General features: G+C 40.3%; 1 protein-coding gene across 1 annotated transcript in view; it reads left to right on the forward strand.

Moving 5' to 3' along the window:
• Positions 1–512: 512 nt before the first annotated feature.
• The window catches only part of GALK2 (galactokinase 2), a gene marked incomplete at its 5' end in the record, with an annotated part of 67,961 nt that continues 51,426 nt past the window's right edge, over positions 513–17,047 (forward strand). Inside the window, 5 exons of the mRNA XM_082321362.1 lie at positions 513–565; positions 3,249–3,337; positions 4,789–4,912; positions 10,648–10,738; positions 13,630–13,776. Coding sequence (XP_082177488.1) covers positions 513–565; positions 3,249–3,337; positions 4,789–4,912; positions 10,648–10,738; positions 13,630–13,776 — 504 coding nt within the window. The remainder of the gene's footprint in view (positions 566–3,248; positions 3,338–4,788; positions 4,913–10,647; positions 10,739–13,629; positions 13,777–17,047) is intronic.

The following is a 17,047-nucleotide window of genomic DNA, read 5'->3' on the forward strand; positions in this document are numbered from 1 at the left end:
GAAAAAACAAGAGGGAAAAAAGTAATGCTGTAGGGGAAAGCACTGCCAGTTTACTTAGCGTTTCCATTACACGTGCATTTCGCCGGAGCACGGGCACCGGCCTACCGCGGGGCACCGAGGGTGACTCCGACCCAGGGCTCCGACCCGGCCCCGCGCACCGAACCGGGCGCAGCTTTTACAGTTCCTCTGCTGCCGGCTACGTTCTGACAGGAACGAAGGAAAAACCATTTCCCTCGCAGGTCGCAGCGGCTTTTCTGTCCTGTCTGGACTGGGGTGGGTGAGGGGCTGAGGGCACAGCACCGCGGGGTGCCTGCGAGGCGGGCCTGGGGGCTGAGCGCCGCCGCCTCAGCGGTGCGCTGCCACCGCGGCCGGGGCGGGGAGGAGGCCGGGCTGCCAGCTCCGCCGCCCGGAAGGACGGTGCCTGCCTGTCCCGTGACCGCGGTCCCGCCAGAGCCGCCGCGCCGCACCGCGCCGCTGCCCGCCTCAGCCAGCGGCCGGCGGGGGGAGCCGCCATGGCAGCGGACGCCCCCGGCACCCTGCCGGTTCAGCTGGTGGAGCAGCCCAGGTGGGTGGGTCGCTCCCCTCGGCCCCGCAGCGGGAGGCCACGTCCGCAGGCGGGACACGGCCGCCCGCCGCCGCTTATGCCGGAGCGGCTGGGCGGGCTGCAGGGGGGGCGGCAGGCCAGGCGGGACGGGCTGTCTCCGTGCCCCCAGTCTGAGGTGTGCGAGGGTTTTGACTTGTGGTATTTTGATTCTTCTCAACACAAATAGCGTGACACTGGCATTTTGTGCGGCCCCGGCAGCACCGTTGCCGCAGCCGCATTGGCCTGGGCGTACTTGGGTTTCCTCGCCGGCAAGCGGGCCTGGGCTCGCAGAGGGGCCTGCGGCCCCTCCGGCTGCTGCGGCTGCTGCGGCTGCTGCGGCTGCTGCTACGGCTGCTGCAGGGCCGCCCGGTCACCGGCCCCTCCTGCCCCTTCTCCGCCAAACACCACTCCCTTCAGCCCAGGCGTCCCGGCTGCCTCCCGCACACTGCCACTCTGGCAGGAGGGGGAATAGCTCATTCATCTTTCCTTCTAACGCTTTTTATTTTTTTCAGAATTTTGGGGATACTGATTATCCTCTCGTCCTTTCGGCTATAAAAGAAATGCCCGTGCGATTCCCTGGAACAGCATAGGCCTGGCTCTGCATTGGTATGCCTGCAGCACATGCCAATGCATGCTCTTTCCCCACAGAGTTGCACTCGGTGTGTGGAAGTAAAATGCACAAAGAGTTCAAACAAACCTTATTACCTGTGTTAGCACTGGAGAAGGGTCATTTTTTTAAACTTTCGTTACTTAGGATTGCACTGTGTTTCAGTGTAAAAGTCATGTGGAAAGGATGAGTCCAGCATTTCCAGACTTGGATGTGTGAAGTTGGGAGGGATGCCTTTGCTTAACACTTCTGACAGTCGTCTTTGATGTAGGTGCTTAAAATGCAGCATGCGTGTTGCAACATCAAGGCCAAAGCCTGTAAATAGCCTTTCATCAGGAAGGCTTGTAAAACCCACGTTAAAAAAAGAGATCAATCAGCACTTAGATAAACATGCCCCCATGACTGCTCTGTTTGTTCTTAGTCTCTTGGTACCAACACCACTATAAAAATATCTGTGAAACAAAGAAGCATTCTAAATACTGACACAAAAAGGAATAAAGTTAACACCTAGAATTCTGCCAACAGATTCCCCCATGGACTATAATATTATTAATGTTGTCTAGAAAAGGGATTGTACAATGAAGTGGCAGAAATTGCTTCTGCTAATTGGAAGAGTGATAAACTAGTCAATACTAGGGGAGATTATAAGAAGGGAAAATTATAGAGGGACCTAATACAGCTTTGTTACTGGGCACCTAGATGGAAAAGTACTGAAAGATCTGTTAAAAAAATCACAACAAATAATATTTTGTAGCTTTCCATCTAAAGAAATATTACAAAACATTTGAATATATGTAGTTGGACAGTAACACAGCTTTTACAAAGAAGTACAAACTAAATAATTGACTGTGAAATTTTGTAACATCTGTTTCTCATTGCTGTCTTCTTACTTACGCTTTGCATTAACTAGGCTTCCAGTTCTAGTTTTAGACTAAATGTAGAAACCTTAGCAGCGTTCCTGTTACTGGATTTTTGTTAGTAGACTGAAAACAAAACAAAATTTATTGGCTACATGCTTTAAAGCCAACAGGGTATGCCAGTGAAATATTGTAAGTCCCATTTTAAAGATTATTTTTCTGGTATTCTTACTGCTTTTTCATCATTTTAGTCTGTTGCTTACATTAATGAAAGTTAATGGGTAAGTGTCCAACCTAAATTGCTTTATGGTAGTTTTGAAGTGAATCACCATCAAATTTCTTATGCTTCACTTTATCTGTACTCAGTCTTTGTTTACCCACTGTTCCTGCATGACATGCTAAAGCATCCCAACTTTGCAAACACAGGATGGAAGCTGGATACCTTTACTGTCTTAGGAAAGAAAGCAATATGCCAAATTTTTCTTTGCATTGGAACTTTCAGTGGCACGTCTAGCACCTCCAGATGGAAAACCTGAAGAACTTTCTGGGAACTGTTGATGTAAACCTGTGGAGTAAATACTGTCTAAGTAACTCACAGGGATAATCTCAGGTTTGGAATTTTAGTTCTCTGTATGCGCATTTGTACAGAAATGGGGTAGTGTCTAATATGGAAATTGATAAAAGTCAAAACTTAGAAGGAAATTAATTTGCTCAGGCCTGGTGCAGTCAGATGTGACTTCGAAGGGAGTGCCTCTGTGTGTGTGTGTGACAAATCCCAGTGCCACAAACGAGCCATTGGTCTACATTGCCGGCTTTTTCCTCAATGGCAAACAGTTTTACAGAGCTGTGGCATAGAAGTCGTAGGTGGAGCCCGTGGTATTTTGTTACCCCAGGCAACTGCCGTCCCTGCTTCTGTCTAGAACCGACATAGACAGAGGACTTAAGTAAAATAAGGCCCCTTGTATCCTTTTCAAGTGAACATACCCATTTCTTATTAATTAGAATATTCTAAATAGAGTCTTCCCTCCTCTGTCACAATGTTATGTGAAGAGTGAAAATAAGCAGCTTAACGTCACTTCTTGTGTAATGGGAAACTCCACGTACTTCAAAAAGTTGAATCGAATTTACTTCAAGAAACATTGAAACTTCATGCCTTCTATGCAAATATAGTCCTTCTAAATGTTTCTAACCTGCCTTTCAGATTGCAGAAGCTGAAAGAGATGTTTATATCAAAATTTGGATCGGCTCCCAACTTTTATGTTCGTGCACCAGGGCGAGTCAACTTAATAGGTAAAAGAGAAAAATCAATCTTCTGTTATTTTATTTTATATGCCATCATGGAAGTCTAGTAGTTTAAAACATAGAACCAAAATAATGTTGTCTTAATTTTATTTTTTTCAGAGAAGTTGCTTGTAATAAATGGAAAAGAGAATATAATACTTTACTAGCTTTTACTACACCTCATTATAAACAACTGCACACTCAAATATCAGTTTTGGAAAAAACATTTATAGACATAGTGATGGTTTTGAAAATTGGAGTAACTAACTTGCCAGCTTAGAGTTGGATACCATTTTTTTGAAAGGCTTTGAAAATCTAAAGTAGTTGATGAACAGTGCATCCACAAATTAAATTAGTATATTTTTTTCTCTTCCATTGTAATTTAGCTTACCAAATATAACCAGCCACACAGCAATGCATATGATAAAGCATGAAATTATTCTACCATCATCTCCTCTTCTTTACTCTTCCATAGAGATGTGTCCACAGAACTTAGAATAGTTGGTTGTGATTCACTGGCAGACTGGAAACACAATTATTTTGTATTTAGGACTTACTTGTATTTCTGTGGTAGCCTTATTTTTGAGATTTCTCTATCCATGTTAGGATTGTGCTCTCCGTAGAGCTCAATTTCTTGTATATTCATAAAGTAACTCTACGCATTTGAAGACATTGTAAATAAAAGGATCCTGCAAAACAGAGCTTTAAAAATTAATTAGTCCATTGTGCAGTTAATGATAGTTTTTATCTCGGTGTTGTGTGAACATATCATATAGATTAAATAGACAGCATATGCTAACTGGGAACTATTCTCAAGGAAGAGGATGTTTACTACATTTTCTATTTGAAAATTTTACTACATTTTCTATTTGAATACATCTATACATTTTCTATTTGAATGTTACCTTCTGTGTTGTATATAACTGTGTTAATGATTATTTAAATATAATCATCTTCTTGGAAAAAGGTCCAGAAATTTTATGAAAAAAAAAAAGAGTAACATTTCCACCACAAGTCTTATCTAGTGGCTAATGAATCACCCACATGAGCAGAGGAAGTCACATAATGGGGAGTCATGTGATGCCTTTGTCTCTTCCAGTCACCAGTTAAATGTGATTGATTTCACTTAATTTTTTGTACTGTCACAACAGTGTACAAGTAATGTGGCCGTTCTCATTGCTGGACAATAATTTACATGGTATTTTTTAATTTTTATAAGCCAATGTTAAAACATGAAGATTTATGAAAAGATGCAATAGATAAAATCACTAAAGAACAAAGTTTTTGTGCAGTAATATGAAATGGAGGAAATGCACCCCAAACTTTAAATAATAAGAGTTGAGATTGTACTCAGAAACTGTCTTATACAGTAAACAACACTGAACCCCTGTAGAAGCCCTGTTACTGCTGTTTTAGAAAGAATTACTCCAAAATATTTTAATTGTCTGTTTCTTTGGTAGGAGAACACATAGACTACTGCGGTTATGCTGTGCTCCCTATGGCTATAGAACAAGATATACTGATTGCAGTAGAACCTGTAAAAACTCAAGTTGTACAACTGGCAAATACTAATTCTTCGTACTTGTAAGTAATTACTTTGTTTCTTCACTAATTTTTATGAATGTCTTTATGCAGTTGTAATAAAGGTTAAATTTTCAGAGATCTCACAAACTTCCATTGCAAGATAGAGTTTAATTGTGTAAAATGAATTATATAAGCAGATGGAATCCCATTGACTCTGTGCTGTGCATATTACTTTAGAGCAATAGGTTTGCTGCGTCTGTCTCCCACCTGTTTGTTCAGGTTTCTCTTGTGAGGCCTCTGATTTTTCAATCTTTCTAAAAGTGCAATCCTGTCTTCCCTTCTTTTAGCTCATCTTTCTTGCTGTAATCCCCATAATTGGCCGCAGCTCAGTTTCTCCTGGAGAAGGGAGTGAAATGTTTTGTAATCAATTACTGGATATGTAAGCTAACACTCCCCTGCTCTGGAGAACCTGGGGCTGTATTTTCACAACACAAAGGCTTTAGCAACAATCCTGGCTCAAAGAATCTGTGTTCCCTCTCTTCCACTTCCTCCACAACTGCTTGTTCACAGAATCTTAGACTAATTTAGGTGGAAGGGACCTTTGGAGATCCCTTGTAACGATCTTGATGGCCTTGTGGTGGACTCCCCGTAGTTTGCCAATGTCTTTCTTACCCTGGGAAACCCCAAGACTGGACACAGTATTCCAGCTATGGTCTCACAAGTGCTGAACATCATAGAGAAATAATCCTGCCATTCTTTTCAACTCCAGCCACATTTTTCTGCCTCCTTCCTTGTAGCAGACTGATATTTGTGTGGTTGCACAGCAGTTCAGATCAGGTCACTCATCGACATCATAACCTTTTGTGGGCATTTTGCAAAAATCAGAATCAGCACAAGCTTAGTTTAAGCCATTTTTATTAAGCCATTGGTTTAAGGCAATGGTGAATTACTCCCCAGAAGCACAGTGTATGGCAGCACAGGGACAGGAACATGTTGCCAAAAGTGGGAACTATTTAAGCACATATTCCTGCTTAAAGCTCAGTTTGTTATAAAAACATGTTCTGAGCTGCTGTCCATGACTAAGGCAGCTGAAAGGAATTTTTACTTGCATGGTAAGTATAAATACTCAAATATTTTTCACTCACTTTGTGGAGTATGTTTTCACATTATAGCTGGGTGGAATTAAGAGTTTGCCACCACCAAAAAGCGATGGCTTGCTTCTTTTACCTCTAGTCTCCCTGTCCCTGCTTCTAACATCAATCCATCCCCTGCCTTTTACCAGGTGTAGTGCTTGTCTGATCTTAAGGTAAAGTGCAGTATTCACCCATTTTTTGCCTGGTTAATTTTCTGTCTTTGTAGTGAATTGAACTGCCATGCACTGAGCACTAAAGCTGACTTGGGGTAAACAGTGGGAACATGCAGCGGTGAGCAGGGGGAAAGGAAAGGGAAGACATGAGTGGGACCTTTCCCTTTCTTTAATAGCAACTTACAGCAGGGCTTAAGCTGTATTGCAAAACCATTCTGTAAGAGGCAATAGTTCCAGAATTGTAATAGCTTTGATGATTAGGAAAAGTTGTTATAATGGATACTAAATAAAGCAGTAACCAAAAGGTAAACATTTTTACTTTGTCTTTAAGCTTTGGCACATTACATCACAACTGAAGTGGCCTTCTCCTAAGATACATACAGTTCCTACGAAATCTAGAATTACAGCCTGTGAATTCAAATTGCATACACAGTCACTACATTTTTATATCTGCCCTGGTTTCAGTTTGAAATCATATGTTTTAAACCATAAACCAAGAAGGGGTCTCAGAACACAGCAATAAGCATCTCCGTTTTGTTGAGATGCTGTTGCTTAAAAACAAAGCTAAAACATGCCCATAATTTCATAACAAAGAAATATTTTTCAACACTGTGAATGTTACACCACATAACAAAACTGTTGACAGTGTATCTTTTTTTTTCTCAGCCTGTTACACTGGCAGATTTATGCCTGTGGTGAATGCATATATATAGGCCTTTGGCGAACGAGGACTAACCATAAGCCTCTGTAGAATCACTATTTCCTATTTCATTCTTGTTTTGTGAACTGGCAAAACGTGCAACAGTTTTGTAGCCCTCTTGCACCCTGATAGTTTATGTTAAATTTTAGGAAAAACAGGACAGAGAACAGGTTGCAAGAAAAACCACCTGTGTGTTTTTCATCATAAAAAAAAAAATCTGTTTTTTTTCCAGAGGACTCAAATAGATAAACTAGCAGATTGACAAGACAATGAGGTTCTGTGAGAAAGAGCCGAATTGGTATCACAGAAATAAGGATTAATTACTATTCAAGTGATGAAAAACACCACAGCCGCATGGGTTTTTTCACACTACTCAAAAAACTGACCTCTTCTAATTATACAGAAGAATTGGAATGCTTATATCTAGCCTTGGAGAAGGGGCAAGCTTTCCCAAGAATCCTTTAAAACAGAAAGGCTGGAACAGACAATATCAGAGTATTTTTACTGTATGGGTATGCTTTTCCCAATTCTTTATTTTATTTTTTTATAAAGTTCTTGTATCAAACTGCCTACTTTCCAGTAGGAGGATCGAAGGCAAGACTGAAGATTTACTGATTTAAGATAAAGCTTGGGCATTTAGGAATTGGTTTTTATAACAAATCGAATGTGATAACAAAAAAATAGACTTAAGGATTCTAGGGATCTTGACAGTCCCACATTCTGTGTTTGTGTGAATTATGTCCATATGAAACCTGCCAAAATCAAAGCCAATTTTTCTTTCATTTTCTATGTGAGAAGATTGCAGAAATGAGCAAAATACATTTTAAGAAGTCATTATTTTAATTTATCTTGAGAACCAGCAAATATAATCATAGTATATGTCTTTTTGTTCATTGAAGTTTTACTTTGTCTGATTGTATAAAAAGAATTACGAAGATAAAATATTTTAGAACTCTTTTTTTGAGGGAAAAACAGCCAGGAGTGTCGATCTGCTGGAGGGTAGGAAGGCCCTACAGAGGGACCTGGACAGGCTGGATCGTTGGGCTGGGGCCAGCTGCATGAGGTTCAACAAGGCTCAGTGCCGGGTCCTGCACTTGGGTCAGAACAACCCCATGCAACGCTACAGGCTGGGGGAGGAGTGGCTGGAGAGCTGCCTGGCAGAAAAGGACCTGGGGGTGGTGGTTGACAGCCACCTGAACATGAGCCAGCAGTGTGCTCAGGTGGCCAAGGCAGCCAATGGCATCCTGGCTTGTATCAGGAATAGTGTGGCCAGCAGGACCAGGGAGGTGGTAGTGCCCCTGTACTCGGCATTGGTGAGGCCACACCTCGAGTACTGTGTTCAGCTTTGGGCCCCTCACTCCAAGAAGGACATGGAGGTGCTGGAGCGTGTCCAGAGGAGGGCAACGAAGCTGGTGAAGGGTCTAGAGCACAAGTCTGGTGAGGAGCGGCTGAGGGAGCTGGGGTTGTTTAGCCTGGAGAAGAGGAGGCTGAGGGGAGACCTTATTGCTCTCTACAACTACCTGAAAGGAGGTCGTAGAGAGGTGGGGGTTGGTCTCTTCTTCCAAGTGACAAGTGATAGGACGAGAGGAAATGGCCTCAAGTTGCGCCAGCGGAGGTTTAGCTTGGATGTTAGGAAAAACTTCTTCACCGAAAGGGTAATCAGGCACTGGAAGAGGCTGCCCAGGGAAGTGGCTGAGTCCCCATCCTTGGAGGTATTTAAAAGACGAGTAAATGTGGTGCTTAGGGACATGGTTTAGTGGTGGACTTGGCAGTGCTAGGTTAACGGTTGGGCTTGATGATCTTAAAGGTCTTTTCCAACCTAAACTATTCTATGATTCTATGAAAGAGAACTTCAAATTTGCTTTCTGTTAATTACTTTTATGCATTGATTTCCATCAACCTTGCTTTTTTACAATAATAATTTAGGATATAAGCATAAGCAAACACAGGATTTTTTAAAATCTTCATTACTTTTGACAAGTATTTTCTATTTTACAAGTACTTCTGGGTTTTTTTATTGTATTCAAAAGCCATAAGCAAAATTATGTTGTTTTATTTTCTGGGACATTGTTCTAAATACACATGAATCTCAAACTGGAAGAATTTACAGCTATTCTCAAACTTTCCTTGTATTGTAATCTCAATACTCCCTTTCAGATCTTTTGTGTTACTCTACAAACCCCAGTAATTTCTGACACTAACTTTGTCCAATTCTTTGTTGCTGCATTGTTGATAAAGTCCTGTAAGTGGCACTATTTTGAACAGTTCAGATTGAAAGACAGCAACTTTTATGTTAAACTACACCAATCTCTGATTTTCTGCACTGTATTGAATGTTGAAATTGAATGTATAACTGCCGAAATGGTAATTCTAAGTTGATAAGATCTGTCATGTAACATTGAGCTAGGAATGGCTTGTAGACTGGTAATGCAAGTGGGGTAGCTCACTACAGTGTAGCTAGCATTAGACAATATGAAGAGGAGGCAGGATTGTGGGTCCGTTCTCACACTGGTTGTTGGGTTTGGGGATTGCATAACACAAAAATTGCAGCCTTTAATTGTACCAGAATAAAGTGAAGTTTTCAGCCATCATTTGAAGACAATTACTTGTCATTGTAAAGATGCTTTATATTAGTATAACTGTTTCTCCATAGGTAACAGAATACTTTACCAATAAAAACACCTTCACACTGGTATTCATTACAGGTATTAACTAGCGATATTATTTTGGACAAAAATAAAACCAGCACACCGCTAACCTACATAGTTTACAGATACAGACGGGGACTAGTGTAAGAATGAAAAATTCCATCCTCTTAGGAGCTGCAGACTATCCCCTGCTGTATAATTTCTTGAAAGTTTTTTTATTCCCATTAAACCTAAATATTTCCAGGGAATTCAGCTGCCTCTGTTCATATTGTTTGGCAGACCTTGCTTTGTAAAGCACAGCTTAGCCTGCAACTTCTGAATATTTTTTGTTAGCTTTTCTTGACATTCTCAATGCCTTTCCTCTTTCTGTGTTGGGCATCTGATGTAATGACATCAGGTCCATATAGTTACTGGGCGTTCAAGAGTATAGACTTCTAAACAATCTGCACTTCTTGGTGACTAATGTATGCTTCTCAGGCCTCTGCGCATCAGTCCATGCCCATTTTGATAGCACCTATCTGTAGCATTAGTTTCTTTAGGAACATCCAGGCTTGCCATTTTTATTATTTGGAAATGAACATGGAGTAGGAAAACCATTATCAGAATTATCCTGGAGGAAACAGGTAAACTATTTTTAACTAAATTATTTTAATTGTATCTTGTAACATACATAATGTAATTTTGCAGCATTAGACCTGTTTCAGTGAAGTGCCATTCAGAGCAAAGGTAATGAAGATGAATTCCTGAGCAGGGATTACAAGAGAGCCTGAAGTGTATTTATCTCCATTCTAGGTTTTACAGATGCGATTATTTAGAGTTTCGCTTCTCTAAGAGATCAAGAGAACATACACACGTGATGGAAGGCATGCTGCCTTAATTAAGGATGCCAAAGGCAGTTTAATTTCTGAATTTATTTAATAAATTCTATAACTTAAGCAAAAATTCTTATGCTTCCATCTAAAATACCCTTATAGAACTGATTAGTAAAGAAGATCTGTACAAAAAACCCCGAAAAACATTGCACCGAAAAAAATTAACATCGAAATGTTTTTGTTCATCAGCAGGTGGCAGTAATAAGCCATGTTTTTTCAAACTAAATTTACTAACAAGTTAAAGCCTCAAGGTTTTTCTGTTTTTGCAGGGATTTCAGTACTAGTGTTAATAACATTCAAATTAACAAAACCAAACCTCAATGGCATAACTACTTCCTGTGTGGACTGAAGGGCATTCAGGTAAGCCAAATCCATTTAACTTATGAAATTAATGTAGAAGTAAAATATGACAAGCATATCTATTCACCCTCAAAATGCTTCCCTGCATTCTGTAGCTTTTCTTGACATACAGTTAAGTATTTCTATGTTAAAATTTGAAGAGGAGATATGAGTGGGTTTGTTTTAAAATATTTGCAAAGCAGTATTTTCATTACATAAACTACAATAGCAAATAATTACTTATTTAGTAAAGTCATGATCAAACTCATTATCAAGATGACATTTCTGTATTTTGAAGTTAAAAAGAATGCTTTCCAATGGAATAATCTAATTAAAACTTGCTTTTCAAAAGGTTTGGGGGCTTGTCTGTCAGGACACAAAGATCATATTTTAGTCCTTTTCTTCCTATGGGAACATTTTAAAAAACATTAATTTCCATTGATGTTGGAAATCTACAACTTGTACACAACAACTGAGTGAAGCTGACTCATGCAGTAGGGAAAAGAAAATGTAAAAAGTAAGTAAACAGCATACAGAAGAAATATTCCAGTAAGAACCATAACTTATCCAGATTTTTAGTGTGTGGAATTTGAATGGGACTTCCAAAATTTCCTGAGTTAAGAGTGCAGCTATGCAGGAAACAGCACACTTACGGTAAAGACAGGAACACTGAACAGACAGACATTTTCCTGTCTGCTCATTTGAGCTTTATCTTCTCCTTTGTGAGCTAGCCTGTCTCCAGACTGACTTGAAGACTGACCTGCTTGTGAAACCAAGTGCTGATTGTCAGTGTAGTCCTGGGAGGCAGCCTGAACTCAGAATTGAGGCTTCCTATAAATCTCACCTGCCGTTTGCAGGTGATTCATGGCCCTTTGAGGAAAAAAGACGGTGACTTCTCAGCTGCATGTCAATCCAGTGGTATTTCTGGAAGAGCAGATGGGATAAACAGTGATGGCTAGGTCAGTAACAGGTCGCCACAGCCAGCCCAAATTATGAGTAGATGTGCTTTTTAACGCACATGAAGCTTGCCTCAGGATAGGCCATCTAGGTCACCCCACAGGATGATCCAATAGATAAGGACTGCAGACAGCCAAGAAAGCCTTTCTCAGACCTGCCACCAGAGTCTTCAAAATACAATATTTGGAACAATTAGTGCCACAAATCACTTTTTATTATTCCTAAACAGACCCCTGCCTCTATGTTTAGACCCCAATAAATTACTTGCGTTTGCAGTGACATGAGTATTTTCAATTTCACATTGCTCAGTAACACAGGCATTTAAATTGCATTGACTGTAGCGATATAGATTAGGTTTCTTTACAATATGTCCTTTCTTATGTTAAAGCTAGCATGACCAATTGACTTTATTTATTTTGCAGTCTGCTACTGAGATTTGTTTCCTAAGGACAAGCGTTCATACTTGAAGGTTAATTTGCAAAGCAGGTTTGCAGACTCTAGCACTGGCAGAAAATAAGCATAAATGTTACAGACTTAAGAAACACTGAAATACAAGTACTCAGAGGGTCCAGCGGGATAATCTGTTTATATTAAGTTGAACATGCTATCCTTTTGGGACAGAACTATTGCAGAACTTGGCAAAGTCCATTTTCATTTTTGAAACTGAAGTACGTTTTCTATTTAAACATCGCGTGATAAGTTTGCAAGCCTGATTCACATTCAAGACAATCCAGAAACTGTGGATCAGTTTCTGGTTACTCAAGCATTTTCTGGTTTTGAACAAGCCTGTCTAGTGTTCTTCATGAAGGGGCATGGGCAGCAATAGTATTTCAGGTATGAATTCCCTTATATTCATAAAAGGGAAATTTAAAATAATTTGAAGTGATGGTAGAAGGCATTAAAGGAGGCTCTTTGTGTTTGCTGATCTCTACCATTGGTATTTACGGTTGAAGTTGTTTCAGGAAGAGTAGTAGAAATCTTTTGAAGGTGGGCATTTCTTTATGGAAACACTGCCATTTTTTGTGGTTATTGACATTGTAACATAGTTCATTGACATATACATCTGTATCAGAATGTAGCTATTCATATACCCATATACATTCAGTGATTTTTTAATAAGTGCTGCATGTTTATTTCAGACTAACAACAGAGAGAAATTTATATTAAAGTGATCATAAATAAAAAGACAAACCAACGAAAGAGTATAATTAAAAGATTATGTACACAAGGACTTATGACTTCTGGATTAAATGTATTATCTGTGATATCTATCATGTATGTAAAAATACTTTAAACTTTATTCTAAAAATATCGTGACAGAGACCATTACCGCTGGTAGGTACGTCTTTGTGCCTCCTAAAGCATAGTGTCCTTCAGGTACCATTGTGGTTTTCTGAGTGTCAGTCCTGTGGGTGCTTCAGGAGATAGGAGTATCTGGCTTTGAATACAGCTGCATGGCTACTAGTTCCCCATCAGCATGATGTGGCTCCCTAATACCACATGCCAGCATTAGAAATGAAGCATAAAGTGGACCTTAAGCTCTTTGGGGTGCCCTAAGCTGTGGAGAAAAGGACAAAAGTAGGTTACAAAATGATTGGTAACCTCTGGTACTGTCACCACGGCAGCTCAGAGCAGAGCCAGTTGCTGCAAAACCCACCCACGAAGCTTGGTAAATTCTTGGGCGTTTAGCCCATACTGAATTCTGCTTGGGGTACAGTTCTGTCAGCCTATATATGTTTGTGTACAGGAATTGCAGACATACCTTTGGCTGAATCCCTGCCATTGGCTTTGCTCTTAAGGAACAGAATGAAGATTTTGCTTTATTTTGGAGATACCAGAAGCAGGTCCTTGGTTCCAACAACTCAGCAGAAAGATTCTCTTTCTAAGTATCGGATAATTGCAAGCCTGAGCCTGTCTGTACTTGAAACTGAGATTGTTTATTTTTTCATTGTTAGGAACATTTTGGTCTTAATAACCCAACTGGAATGAATTGTCTGCTAGATGGAACCATCCCTCCAAGTTCTGGTCTCTCTAGCTCCAGTGCTTTGGTGTGCTGTGCAGGACTCGTGACACTAAGAGCTAATGGAAAAACCCTCTCTAAGGTAATTTACTGTAAAACACGAGAGTGTCAGCAGTAAAATTCTACTTAAAATTAAATATTGTTAATGCCTGTAAACATTAAAAACACGATACAATTGTTTTTGCAAAGAGTTGTTGGATATAAACTTAAGATATTGCACAATTGAGCAAACATCTTTGGCCAAATTTTGGCAGGATTTGAATTTGGCAAGAAAACAAGCTTACATTAAAGCTGAAAAAAGGAGCGTTATTGTAAGCCTGTATTCTGGCCAACCATCAGGTCCATGCCTGGACCAGATGTGCTATCTGCAGGCCAGGACTGAGGATATATGTGCTGAAGCATGTGGACCACACCCCCGAGGCCTTTACCCTCTCCCTGAATGACTTTTCATGGCTTTAACAGCAGAGCATCTGTTGGAGGCCTGTGGAACAATTTCTTGATAAATTATATAATCAGCACAAAGGAGAGGTAAAATTCTTCCATCTGACTCTCCTTATTCTCTCTTCACAGTTTTTTCGGAGTGAACGTATTTACAATCCAAAATGTATTCCTCGCTTTTCTAAACAAACATTAGTCTAAAAGCAAACCCCAAGTATGTGACCTGTTAGCAGTACAACTGTTAGTAGAATTTGGCTCATGTAATAAAAATTTCTGGAGGAGTCATGGTCCTTGAAGGTGCCATATGGGAATAAAGTTCTCTCCAGTAAAAATGTCTGGTTAAGTGAAACTAGGATCTTAAATTAGAACATTGTCAGGAAGAGAAAAGAACAGATCTAAATGGGACTGTTATGCATATTTGTGCCTATTGTCTAAGGCAGACATTCCCAAATTGTGGTACAAAGCCAATAAAGTGGTACATGATGATGGCAGCTGTTAACTCTGCTTGTATACAAGCACTTATCTGAGCCATGAGGTAAACAGATCCACACAGGAGGTTTATGCTGATCAGTTGTGACTTGCTTCTCTATGTAGCTGCAGCTGCAGCAATCCGCTCAGCAGTAAGTGCTCTGTCCCACACCGCACAGCTCACAGTGCTTGCTTCAGGAAGGTATCAAGCAGGGTTAAGGCAGCACAAAGCAGGATTGGTGAGGCAGGGTAGCTTTTTTATGTAGGAGGATGTGGCTACAGTCACTGTCACCCTGCTTTGTGTTGGTGCGATGTGTGGTCAAAAGGTAAGTAAGGGATTGGACGCTTAACAGAGGCTCTAGTTTGTGAGGTGAGACGTGTAGTGCAATGGTAGATGAAAACATGGAATTGAGGATCCCACTTTGAAGAATGAGACTCTGCAGTAAGAGGGTTGGAGGTGACAGACGTGCTTTTTTATACATGTGTACCTGGCCTGGCAAGAAGCTTCTGGTTTTGCATAGATGGTCCTGTCACAGGTCAGCAGCATCTCTGATGGTGGTAACTAAATGAGCTAAGTTTGGCAACTAGTGATCAAAATCACAGGAGTGCTTGTGTTCAGAAATTGGGTATCTGCAAAATCCATAAAACTGAAAGAGGTCAGAAAGCCCAAAATTTACTAGGTAGTAGAAATCTGTATCTGGAAAACCAGAAGCCAGGTTTTCATTATTGCAAGAAATACTGCACCACTTTCTTAAGAGAATAAATGATACAGCATGTAGCTTGAGCTGAATTGACACATAGCTTGGGAGTACTGGCCGGCATTGTGCCAGACCTGTTCTAAAGAAAGGTGCAAAACTCCTTTTGGCATTTTCATAGCAACTCGTGGAGGAACAGAAGGAAGACAGAGACTCCACTGAATGTCCTTCTCCTCATGTGTCCTGTTCAATCAACCCAAAATCTCTTCTGCTTGCTGGTTGGAAAATGTGCTGAAAGTTAATCTTGTGTCTCAAATATAGTTGGACAAATACAAGAGGCACAACTGCACATTTTTGTCTGCAGCCAAATATTTCGCACTTGTGATGAAAAATGAGCAATTAATGTACAGATGAAAATTCCCAATAGCCAACATAGGAGTACAGTTAAGAACATATCCAGGGTTTGGTGTGCTTGCATAGACCAAGGCACCTGGTTGTGGTGGTTAAGACAGAGGATGACAGCTCTGAAGACTGATTACTTTTGTCCAGGCTCTAAGTTTCTCCAGATCTTACAGGACAGTAAAAACAAGTTCAGCGTTCTTGGCTAATTTATGATTTAGCATTAGAGACCTCTTATATCTAGCTAAATCCAGATTCTCTGTTGCACTGAATTTATGCTTAGCCTCGCAGAACTGCCTTGTATAAGGCAGAGCTAGTCTGAATATAAATTAGAGCAATCTAGGCATGTGAGCCCTCAGAAGTATAAAACGTGCTCTGGCCACTTCTTTCCAGCTCCTAATGCATCCTGTGCTGGTGTCAAATGGTATCTGTGCAGGATCCAGTAATGCTGGCTGTGTATCAGCTGGGAGCTCCCCCATGGCAGGGGAATTCTTAGCTGACCAGAAATAGGGGCTTTCCAGATCCTTTCTACTGAAAGCAAACCAGGACCTTGCATTTTTAGGGCTCTGGATATTTATGTGTTTGTTTATTTTTAAGGAAGAAATATCGCTTTACCTCTCCCCTCCATCTTTTTTTTTCAAATGCTTAAGAGTTGCAAAAGTTGTAAATGGTAGTATTTATAAGTAATAATATCTGGTCATGGTGGTAATTTTATGAGAAAAGATTGACTTTTTGCCCCTCATTAGTCTGATGGACTTTGCAAAATCTTAATACGATGGTCTGTACCAGCAGGACATAGAAACTTTTGGCTTTGGAATCAGATTTGGCTGAATTGTAGGGCTTCTCTAGCCAAAGTTATGAAAAATTGACCTTTTACTGAATGGAACATTTATCTGTTTTGTTTCTGTGAAACTATTTTTATGAGAATATTTGAGTTATATGCTCTTTTTCCTGATAAATGTAAGTTTAAAATAGTAGCTGTAGAATAAAAGTTGTTGAAATTTCGAGCTTTTACGAGATAACACTTCCAGTGTGCAGTTTGGGCCTATGAGATTAAGAGCCAAAAAAAACCAAAGTGAAAAATATTGTAAAAGCATGGCTAGAATTTCATGGTGGCTTACTTTAAAAATAGCACTTTTTTGACGTTGAAAACAAAATCAGAAAAAAAATATGCTCTCACTAATTATTGTGTGTAGCAGTCTGCAATAGGGCATTGTTTCAGTGTGCATACAATATTTTTTTTTAAAAACCCATCACACACATACACAATAGTTTAGGGAAAATACCAGTCCAAGACAATTCAGCCAGATGTGCAGTGCTAACCAGTTGCAGCAGTGCAACAGCATTCAAATA

Source organism: Platalea leucorodia (assembly GCF_965183815.1).
Source record: "Platalea leucorodia genome assembly, chromosome: 9".
Lineage (NCBI taxonomy): Eukaryota > Metazoa > Chordata > Aves > Pelecaniformes > Threskiornithidae > Platalea > Platalea leucorodia.